General features: G+C 51.5%; 2 protein-coding genes across 2 annotated transcripts in view; both read left to right on the top strand.

The window, feature by feature from the left end:
- Positions 1–567: 567 nt before the first annotated feature.
- Positions 568–1803, top strand: LOC113774400. Its single transcript, XM_027318942.1, has 2 exons — positions 568–1369; positions 1457–1803. Exons 1-2 carry the CDS (start codon positions 568–570, stop codon positions 1801–1803), a joined length of 1149 nt encoding a protein of 382 aa, XP_027174743.1.
- A 9474-nt stretch (positions 1804–11277) lies between these two features.
- LOC113775956 (rRNA biogenesis protein RRP5) overlaps positions 11278–11635 on the top strand; it is a 28607-nt gene continuing 28249 nt past the window's right edge. Inside the window, exon 1 of the mRNA XM_027321014.1 lies at positions 11278–11626. Within this exon, the coding sequence (XP_027176815.1) occupies positions 11416–11626 (211 nt within the window). The 5' untranslated portion in view covers positions 11278–11415. The remainder of the gene's footprint in view (positions 11627–11635) is intronic.

Raw genomic sequence — 11635 nt, 5'->3', positions numbered from 1 at the left:
AGCCGTCTTTCTGGCATCGCGTCAGCTCGGTGTGGGGCCCCTGTCTAAGAGTGGTGCACGCAACCGTCGCGTCGGTTCGCGTCAGTCACCTCGATCGTCACGTCCGCCAGCTACGACGGTTAGGAACGGTTTCCCATAACGGTTCAAATAAATGCACGTCCCTTCATCTTCCCGCCTTGTGAGTTGTCTATAAATAGGCTTCTTGGGCGTCATTTTCACACCCCTTCCTTCATTTTGTCAGTTCGCTCCTCCCCTCCTTAGTTCGCTGTTTCACTTTCTTTCTTCCGAGAGCACGTCGGATCGCCCAGCTTTAGGAGTCCAGAGTCAGTCCGCGCTATCCTTAGATCAGCCTTTCATCCGATCTCCTCCCATCAGTAAGTTCCCCTTTTCCTTTTTATGTCTTCTTATAGTTCTGATAGTTCTGACGTCACCAGCTCAGCCCCTAGGCATAGGACGTCTAGCCCCATACTCTTAGATAGCAGCTCCTCCGATTCCTTTAGTTCTTCCCCTTCAATTTCATTTGGGCCAATACCCGCGCCTTCTTCCGTCCAACCTCCTGTTAGAAACATGAGCCCAGTGGAGCAACCTGCCCAGCCCCTAGTTGGAGCTGCTGAACAGGCAGCTCCGATCCAGACGGCAGCAGGGACCTCGGGAGGACCTAGTTGTGACTTCGGAGAGGTCGACACTATCCCCCCAGCCCTGGAGCAAAAGGACGTAGACGTGCTGGTAGAAAAGTACGAAATCCCAGCCCATTTTGAACCTAGGGCTGCCCACCCAGGAGAGGTCGCCAGCCGACCTCCTCCCGGGTTCGTGGCGATCTACAGGGACCAGCTAATGGCTGGCCTTCGCTTGCCTATCCCTGATTTCCTTTTCTTTATCCTCACTTTCTGGGGCATCCGCATAACCCAGGTCATTCCCAATGGCGTCCGCTCCATCATAGGTTTCTTTATCCTATGTCGTGCCTTAGAAATCCCATTTTCTCACGACCTGTTCCAAGCCTTCTTCCAGATGAAGGTCAGCGGGAAGGTGCCTGGGTGGTTCTATTTTGCCCGCAGAAGTGGAGCAAAAACCCCCACCCGTGAACTGTTCACGGGAGCACCTTCCTCAATTAAAGACTGGAAGCGTTACTTCTTCTTTGTGAAGAACCTGGGCTTCCCCCCCCTGACCTGGAGGGCGGAGTCTCAGGTCTCGGATCCACTTCCGTCCCCGCTCCCTGTGAACGAGCTCAACCGGCTACTCAGCTCGGAAGAGAAACTGGAGGTGAAAGAGTTCAGCAATGCCCAGCTTTGGGCGGCGGGGCTGATCCGAGCTAATCCCTCAGATCCCTCGCCTGAAAATAAATCTTTATCGCCGGACGAGCTGACAGCCTGTAATCGACCTGGACCTCAGTCTTTCCTTTCTTCCTCTTTTTTTTTTTTAATGCATATACTGACCTTCTGATCTTCTTCATGTGCAGTGAAGAGATTTTCTTCACTTCTGACCATCGGAGGCGCCAGCACTCCGGGCACCACCCCGCAGCCCTCCGCAGCCATCCCGGCCAGCTCGGCTCCGGTTCCACCGCTCCAGCCAGCTCCCGCCCAGTCCTCTAAGCCCGTAGAGGCTGAAAAAAAGAAGAAGAAGAAAACGACCGCCAAGAGAGCCAGGGTGGAGACGACCTCGTCCCCAGCTCAGGAAGAGAGGCCGACGCCTGAGCCCGGTCAGGACGTCCACTACGGTGTGAACACCGCCGAGGAGCAAGCCCGGGCCGGAGCTCCTCCTAACCTGTGGCAACACCGGAGCTCTACCCTGCTGTTCGACCCGTAGACGCGGTTGGTCACGCACCAACATCCAATGCACTTCTGTCCCCAGTGGAGGCTCTCCATAAACGATCGAGCCCAATTTCCACATGTAGCCAGGGAGCTCGCCCACGGGGCCATCCTACCGCGAGACTTCAACTTGGTTAAGGCCATGGAGTCGTCCGACCTCCTCGACTACTATTACACAGGCGCGGCTCAGGTGAATGTGGTCGGGTCCGAGCTGGCAAAGCGCTACGAGAGCCTGCTCCCCCTGATGAGCGAAACAAAGGCTGCCAACGAGAAACTGCTAAGCCAAAACGAAGCAGCCGTGGTCGAAACTGAAGGTCTGAAAAAGCAGCTCGCCCAGGCGCACTCAAGCTTCGAACTGGAGCTGAAGAAAAACTCCGAACTGTCCTCCCAGCTGAAGGAGGAGCAGAGAAAGAGCGTCGAGTTGTCTGCTCAGATCGAGGCGGCCAGGGCCGAAGGTCGCCAAGAGGGAGTGCGGACCTATCTCAGGTCGACAGACTTTACGAATGACCTGGCTGCCCTGAACACCCCCGTGCTCCATCATGGGTACTCCCTGGCCCTGAAGGAGGTGCAAGAGCTGGGTCTGCCTGGATTCGACCTGGGAAAGTTCACAAGCTACAACCCCCAGGCTATCGAGCAAGTGGACCGTCTGGTAGAGGGCTACACGCGCGGGCGCAAGCTGGCCGACCTGGTGGCGGACCCCCTACTGCCTGTGACCACCCCCGAATCCGAGCAGGAGGAAGAAGAGGAGGAGAACTAGAGTAGGTCGTAGGATAGGTCCCGAACTGTTGGCAGGCAGTTCTTTTTGTACGAGCCTTGCTCTGCCCCCGCTCAATTTCTTTTGTGTGAGCTCGGCTCCCTTTTGAACAGTCTTGATGAATTCAATGAAAAGCCTTTTGCATAATTTTGCTTCATACTTAGTTTTATTCGACAAACTTTGTCACAAGATACACCCGTTCGGCCCGATACTGACCTAAACGAGCTACTCTAAGACAGAATAACTTGTTAACGAAATACATCAACATTAATCGAAGTTTTGACCTTTAGCCGAACTGTCATGTGCGAGCCTAACGAAAAATCCTCAGGTTGGAATTGTGCCAAGTACGAGGGACCTCTTCCCCGCTGAGGTGAGCTAACCTGCAATATCCAGCTCGGTCTGCTTCTTTCACCACATAGGGTCCTTCCCAATTTGGACCCAGCTTGCCAGTGCCCTGAAGCCGACTTACGCTGTTCTTCCTCAGGACCAGGTCCCCTGGCTTAAAAGCCAGAGGCTTTACCCTAGCATTGTAGTGTCGCGCGATCTGTCCCTTATACTTGGCCATGCGTATAGCTGCTTCTTCTCTCCTTCCTTCCAGCAAGTCCAGGTTAAGACGCAGCTCCTCTTCATTGTCCTGAGCTATGAAGTTCTGAACCCTGTTCGAAGGAACACCTATCTCCGCCGGGATCACAGCCTCTGCTCCATAGGTCAGCACGAAAGGAGTCTCCCGAGTAGCAGTTCGGGGAGTGGTTCGGTAAGCCCACAGTATGGTCGGCAGTTCGTCCAACCACCCAGTTCGGGCGGACTCCATCCGTGTTTTTAAGCCGTGCAGTATGGTCCTGTTGACGTTTTCGACCTGACCGTTTGCCTGAGGGTGGCCTACCGAGGTGAAGTGCTGCCGGATTCCGAGCTCCGTGCACTAACCTTGAAGAGCAACGTCAGCGAACTGGCGTCCGTTGTCTGAGACCAGGACATGGGATATACCAAATCGGCAAACGATGTTCTTCCAGAGGAACTTCTGCACCGACCTGCTGCTAATGGTGATAAGGGGCTCGGCCTCCACCCATTTGGTGAAATAGTCTACAGCCACAACCACATGCTCATAACCCCCTGGAGCTCGGGGAAATGGACCCAACAGGTCGATTCCCCATTGGAAAAAAGGCCAAGGGCTCTGAAGAGGGATCATCTCCTGAGTCGGGGCGTGATGGATCGGCGCATGCAGCTGGCAGGACTTGCACCGAGTTACCAGCTCAATCGAATCCAAGAACATGGTCGGCCAGTAGTAACCAGACAGCATTCCTTTCTTGGCCAAAACCCTCGGGCCGACGTGGTTTTCACATATGCCCTCGTGCAGCTCACGCAGGATGTAGTGTCCCTCTTCCGGAGTAATGCACCTCAGCCACGGGCGTAGGTAGGATTTCCTGTAAAGCACCCCATTTGAGAGCTCGTATCCCCGCGACCTGAGGAGGACCCTTCGCGCCTCCACCCGGTCTTGAGGGAGCTCTCCACTAGCTAAACACCGTACAATGGGATCCATCCATGAGCTCACTACTTGAATAACAGACAAGTCCACCTGGTCATACGCCCGATTTCTGACGACTTCCACCAAGACTTCTTTGTTCAACGTGCCAACCGAGGTGGAAGCTAGCTTGGACAGGGCATCCGCCCTCTTATTTTGGCTCCGAGGGACCTGCTTGAGCGCGAATACTTTGAACTGGGCCCTTAGCTCATGCACTTTGGCGACGTACCTTTTTAGGGGCTCCTCCTTAACTTCGTAACTTCCCCCTACCTGGTTGACTATCAGCTGTGAGTCGCTGTAGACTTCTATTGACTCGGCCCCCAACTTCCGAGCTATCACCATCCCTGCGACCAGGGCCTCATATTCGGACTCGTTGTTAGAGGCCCTGAAATCAAATCTCAGGGCATAGGCCAACTCATCCCCCATAGGGCTAGTCAGGAGGAGCCCTGCTCCGCATCCTTCCTTGCTTGACGACCCATCCACGAACAGGGTCCAGACTGGAATGATCTGATCAACTTCGCCAGTGGCCTGTTCGATCTCGACAGCCTCTTCGGCATGTTCAGCCTCCGCTGCTTCTCCGATCTGTCCGGCCTGAGCTCCCTTTGTGGCCTGCCCGACCTTGACATGTCCCTCCGCCTGCTCGGCCTCGAAAGCCTTGGTGGCTCGCTCGACCTGGACAGCTTTTTCGGCCTGCCTGGCCTCTGCCACGCCTTGGGTCGTTCGGGACTGGGTGGTCTGCGTGGCCTCGACAGCTTCTCCGACCTGCGGGGCCTCGGCTGCGTCTCTGGTCCGTTTGACCTGTGGTTCCGGTTGTCCGAAGGAGACCCCTTCGGCTATAAAATCTGCCAATGCTTGGGCCTTAATGGCCGTGCGAGGTTGGTAGCCGAGGTCGTATCCGGACAGCTCCACGGCCCACCTCACCATTCTCCCTGAGGCGTCAGGCCTTGAAAGAATTTGCTTGAGTGGCTGGTCGGTCATAACCACCACAGGGTGAGCTTGGAAATATGACCTGAGCTTCCGAGCCGCGTGAACTAACGCCAAGACATATCGCTCAATCGAGGTGTACCTTGTCTCCGCGCCCTGCAGAGCTCGGCTGACATAGTATACAGGCTTCTGGACTTTTCCTTCTTCCCGAACTAGTACCGCACTGATCGCCTCCTCCCCTACTGCTAGATAGATAAATAAGGTTTCTCCATGCGCAGGAGAGGTCAAGGACGGCAATCGCGCGATGTGGGCTTTCAGCTGGTCAAACGCTTGCTGACACTCGGGGGTCCACTCGAACTGAGGGCCTCTTCGCAGGGCCCTGAAGAAAGGGAAACCCCGAACTGCAGATTTCGACAAGAACCTGTTCAAGGCCGCCATCCTGCCAGCTAGCCGTTGAACCTCTTTTATGCTTCGGGGAGAAGCCATGTCCATGATGGCTTTTACCTTGTCGGGGTTAGCCCTTACTCCGTCTTTTGATATCATGTATCCAAGGAACTTGCCCGACCTGACCCCGAAGGTGCATTTCTTGGGATTTAGTCGCATCCGCGAGCTCCGTAGGACGTCAAAGATCTCCCTGAGGTCGTCGACGAACTGCTCCTGAGTTCGGCTTTTCACCAGCATGTCATCCACGTATACCTCCATGTTTCGGCCGATCTGGTTTTTGAACAGCTTGTTGACCAGCCGCTGATAGGTCGCGCCTGCATTTTTCAAGCCAAATGGCATGGTGGTATAACAATACGTACCGTATTCGGTGATGAAGGCAGTCTTCTCTTGATCCTCCTCATCCAGAGCTATCTGGTGATACCCTTTGAAAGCATCCAGAAAGCAGAAGATCTCGTACCCAGTTGTTGAGTCGACCAGCTGGTCGATGCGAGGGAGAGGGTAGCAATCCTTCGGGCAAGCCTTATTCAGGTCGGTGAAGTCCACGCACATCCGCCAAGCTTTGTCCTCCTTTTTGACCAGCACCGGGTTGGCCAGCCAGGTCGAATAGTGGATCTCTTTCACAATTCTAGCCTCCAACAGCTTGCCCACCTCTTCTTTAACGACCTCGTTGCGTTCAGGTGCAAAGTTTCTCTTCTTCTGTTTCACTGGCCGGATGCTCGGATCCACATGCAGCTTGTGGACTGCCAGTTCGGGAGGAACTCCTGTCATGTCATCGGCACTCCAAGCAAAGATCTCGGCGTACTCCTCCAGGAGGGACTCCAGGGCCCTCCTTACCTGCTCGTTTAGTCCAGATCCCGCCTTAACCACACGATCAGGTCGCTCGGGGTTGACAAGCAATTCAAGCAGATTTTCGTCCGTCTCCAACCTCTCCTCCTTCTCAGTAGGCTCCCAGGGCTCCAGAAGGACTGTCTGCGCCACCAGCTTCTCCTTACCCTTGAGGGTTGCAATATAACAGGCTCGAGCTACCTCCGGGTCCCCCTGCACCTCGGCCACTCCCTCGGGAGTGGGGAATTTCATGCTGAGGTGTAAGGTCGAACAGACAGCTCGGAGTGCGTTTAGGGTTGGACGTCCCAATATCATGTTGTAGGAGGACGGCTCCTTTACCACCGCGAAATTTACCTGAACAGTTCGGCACCTTGGTGACTCCCCTATAGTGACCTGGAGGGTTATCATTCCCTCAGGCCTTACCGGCGGACCTGCAAACCCTATCAAGGGGGTACGAACTGGGATGAGCTGTTTATCTTCCAGCTGCAGTTCTCTGAAGGCCTTGTAGTACAACACATCGATGGCGCTCTCATTATCTATGTACACCTTTTTTACCTTATAGTTACACGTGACGACCTCTATCACAATTGCCTCGTGGTTATTGGAAGCTAGGGGTACCGCATCCTCCGGCCCATAGATGATCTCCTCGTACATCTTTAAGCGCTTGTTTGAGCTCTCCCCACTGGGGGGAGGTCTGTTATTTCGCCGAGCCGAATGGCTATCCCCTCCAGCAGGTCCCCCTGCAATAGTGTTGATCACCCCCGCCAGAGCCTGCTCCCCGCGTACCGGAGTCCGCTCCCGAGGACCCCGAGGTCGGTCGTGCGAGCTGGGCGCCCGTTCTCGCTTGAATCCTCCTTGCTTCTGATCAGTTCGCCCTTCGCGGACGAACTGGCCAAGATGACCCCTCCGGATCAGCTTCTCAATTTCCTTCTTAAGGTGGCGACAGTCTTCAGTGTCGTGGCCCACATCCCTGTGGTACGCATAGTACAGGTCCTGATCCCTCCTGCTTCTATCCCCGGCCAAGGGCCGGGGAGGTCGGGATAGCCCTTCCTGCTCCATCACTGCGAGGACCCGAGCTCGGGGGGCGGTGAGGGAAGTCCAAGGCTTGTCTGCCCCTAAGGGTTGGCTTCTAGGCGGGTGGTCATAGGTACTTTTCCGCCCTTGGTCACGTCGCACGTCCCCCTGGTCAGTTGTCCTTCTGCGCTTGTCATCCCTCTGCCTCTCCTGGGCGCTCTTCAGGCGATTGGCCTCCTCAGCATTGGCCTTCTCATGAGCTCGATCCAACATCTCCCGAACTGACTTGGGTGGTCGCTCCACGAGCTCGGTGTATAACTTCTGCTTCCGTAGCCCGTTAATGAAGGTAGCCATGACCACCTTGTCATCTCGGTCGCGGACCTGGAGGGATTCGTTATTGAACCGCACCATGTATTCACGCAGTGACTCCTCGACCCTTTGTTGAATGGTCATAAGGTGAGCGGTGCTTTTGGAGAAGGCTCGTGAAGAAACGAACTGTGCTGAGAACAGTCGCGTGAGCTGAGTGAAAGAACTAATCGATCTGGGGGGAAGTCCCTGGAACCACTGCTGAGCCCTTCCTTCTAGGAACATCGGGAAGGTCTTGTACCTGACCGCATCTGCGGCCGTTTGTAAGCGCATCTGCGTCATGAATACGAACAGGTGGTCTTCCGGATCCGTAGTAGCGTCGTAAGGTTTCATGGTTGGAATTTTAAACTTCGCGGGCAGTTGGTATTCCTCGATGTCAAGCGCAAAGGGGGAAGCAATGTACCTGTCCGCCTCCGGGTCAAGCATCAGGTCCAGCTCGTCCCGTACCTGTTGTCGCTCCCTCCGGGGGGAGAGCCCCCGGACGGGCTCCGGATGTTCAGTTCGGGAGTTCTTGTGAGATGGCTCCACGACCTCGACCTGCTCTCGCGTGAGTTCCCGACGCGCCCGCTTGGCCCCGTGATTGGGGCTCCCAGTTCGGGACTCTGACAGGTCGGCTCCTTGGACCTTAGGCTCCTTGTCGAACTGACCTCCCGACTGCCCTTTGAGGTAGTCCACGATCGCTTCGAAGGTGGGCAGGTTTGCCGCCACCGTTTGCACCAGCTGTTCAGGCGGAATCCGTGAAGGCCCCGCCCCTGCTCCCTCAGGTGTCGGATCCCGATGAGAATTTAGGGGGGCGCTTCTCTCCTTCCCCTTAGATGCACCAGCGTTCCTCTGAGACCTTGTTTTCGGCATGATTCGCGAAGAAAAGTAACGTGTTCCCACAGACGACGCCAATTGATGCGACTGTCGAAGTGAAGGTCCGACCGGACCGGGTGCCTAGGGAGCGAGCTGAATCGTCCGACCTGCACGCGGGCGAGCTGCGGGGCTGAGTCCCCTGTAGCAACTCCGACGATCAAGTCAGAGGAAGATCTTGTAAGTGAAAGAGTAGAGATTGTGCTATGAATAGCTACCTTGTGCCTCTCTTTTGTGTAGTATTTATAGATGCTCAGGTAGTAGCTTCCTGGTAGGACAAGGAGTCCTTACTGGAGTGAATGACTCCTAGGGCTCCATGACACAAGCCTAAGGATGCGGACCTCGCAGCCCATCAGGCCCCTACGCCTGAGAGGCGGCGCCTGCATGGGCCGACCTGAAACCGTGGCCCAGCACCTCCAGTCCGAGCTCGTGGGTCGGACTGGGCTGTTCGTGGCCCGGGCCGATGTGCGTCTGGGCCCCACTACAGAAACTAATTGTAATGTGGTTTTGCCTTCTTTTGTTGGGATCATGTATCCCTCCTTGTCCAGACGCCCTTGCAAGTAGCTCGACTAAATCATCAGAAACTAGTCGTCCTCCTCTATTCCAAGAAAATTACACCCAAAGAAAAAATGTTATCCTGAGAGTTGTAATTTTGTTGAATGATCATGTTTTCCCATCCTCTATTGTATCTGCTACTCTTGAATGACTTGATTGAATGAAAATGCTTGTTGAAAAAAAAAAAGTCCTTACCCTCACAAAAGATCTGCCTGTGATAGAATTATGTCGACATTTATTCATCACGATCTGCCAAGTTCCTAATAAATATTTGGAAGGAGATCGTCCCTTTTCTCAATTTTCCTCTTAGTAGACAACAAAAAAGGGAAAATTAAATCTCCTGTTTTGCCACTTTTGTCTCTCTTGTATACAAGGGATGAGGAGGGCATGGATGCATGACCAAATGCTTGAGTGGTTAAACTGCTTCAGCATTAATATCTGTAATACATAAAGGTAATTATGTGAGGCATATTTCTTCTAAGAGTGACTATACATTGGGTTCAATGGAAATAGAATAAGCTGTATCTGCATTGTATTGACTATTGGCTTTTCAAACACAAATTTTATAAATCTAGGTAGTCTTGCCAAGATACGCACTTGCAAGCCTTATTCAGCATTAGAGAGGAGACACCATCGTAACGATACTGGCTGGATTTGTATTACAACGTGTACATCAAAAAACGGTTGTTAGACTTGAATCGGACAAGCTGATCTGACCCTAAACCAGCCTTCTTCTCGAGTTATGATACTTGTTGGATAATTGATGACAAGGGAGGAGGGATGGAAGACGGGAAAGAGGGCGCTAGGGAAAGGAAGAAGGTAGCACCGTAATGAGTTACAATTGACATTAAAGAAGTCTTTCTTTAAAGCAGATATCTGTCCATGAATAGAGAAATTGACTACAAGAATTTGGATAAAAAAACAAAAAAAAAAGTCACCCTAGTATAGCTATCCTGCAAAAAAGCCCATTGTGGTTTCAAATTATATGTGTTACTATCTCACGGTTTGAAGTAATTTGAAACAATGACGGAAATCATTAAAAAAAGTTCTAAGTGAAATGATAGACATACCGTAATAATATAAGCAAAAAATAGTTGAAGAGTTTCATCATTTTAATTCACTAATAATATAAGCAAAAATCGTCGGTTTCTACAAGTTTGAGGCAAAGTTGAAGAAGATCCATGGCAATTTTGTTAAAGTTTGAGAGGCAAAATAGGTATATCAAGTTAAATTTGTCTTATAAAACTAATTTTCAGAAGAATCACTTGCAGTTCCAGCACGTTTACATCAAACGAGTTAGATTTAACGATTTTCATCAATTTTTCACTTTACTTTAAACCATAAGGGTAGCAGCATGTATGATTTAAAGCTACCGGGGGATTTTTTGTGTGATAGCTATATCATAGGGGATTGTTTTATTTTTTACCCCAAGAATTTTAATGAGGTAGAAGACTCATCAAGTGCCAAGCTTAATCCCTACCAGTTTGGTTTGCATTATATGTTGTCTTGTTCTATATCTGTTATCCATTCAATTGGAATTGAAGCAAGCATACTCTTGATCGAGATCCTACTCCTCTTACTGCAAGCTCCAATTCAGGAGCTGATGAAATGGCGATCTTGTCTTTAGATTCCATTCCATCTGCATTTGATACCACTGAGGGAAGAATAATTCATACTTTGCCCTGTTATCTTACCTCTAGTAGACCCGAACCATTAAAACTTCATCAGAAAATGGCCCTATCAGGTTGGAATTTTTTTGCTCATTAACTTTCTGTCCAAGAAACATGTAGGCACTTGATTAGCAATAATAGAATGAGAAATAACTGATAGTTAGAATGACCGAAAATCCATGCCAATTCACACAAATAAAACGATAATCGATCTAAATTGAAGTTTATGCGTCACAATTAGCATGGCTCCTTTATAATTGTTATAGATACAGAAGAAAATATATTTGTATCACATCGAATAGAAGGTAATGATGATGGTAGGGAGGCCATTGGATCAGTCTAGCAAATCATAGGGGTGGTCAGTGGTAATTCAAAAACTAGAGGAGTAACTAGAGGTATATGCCGGAAAAGGAGGTCCAAGACCAAAATTTTGTATAGCTTTGATCTGCACGACGTCGTTCCACCAGTCATTGGCACCCAGTCTCTAAAACCCTTCTAAACCCTCTCCAACCGCCAGTCACCTTCCCAATCCACAGGACAGGAGGGATTTCTACTGTAACTAGTAAGTGGTGACCATCACCAAAGCTCAAAGATATTAGCAACTTTTTTTTTGGGAAGCAGAATAGGAAAGCAGAAATTGAGGGAAAACCCTAGTTCATATTTTCGTAGAAGGATTCCGGGGAGAAAATGGCGAAGAAATCTCCGAACAAGAAATCATCTAAGAAGCCGTCTTTGAGAAATCTTCAGAAGCCATCAAAGAAACCCTTCAAATCAAAACCACCTAGAGACGGCGGCAAAGGCACCAAAACCGAATTGGGCGACCCCGTTTTGTCTCATCAACAAAAGCAAGCTTCACTTGCCCTGCAACTCGAAGATGACGTCCCCGACTTCCCCAGAGGTGCCCCAT

This window comes from Coffea eugenioides, chromosome 6 (assembly GCF_003713205.1).
Source record: "Coffea eugenioides isolate CCC68of chromosome 6, Ceug_1.0, whole genome shotgun sequence".
Classification (NCBI taxonomy): domain Eukaryota; kingdom Viridiplantae; phylum Streptophyta; class Magnoliopsida; order Gentianales; family Rubiaceae; genus Coffea; species Coffea eugenioides.
Note: the sequence above shows the minus strand (reverse complement) of the source record. Positions and strands in the feature narration are given on the sequence as shown.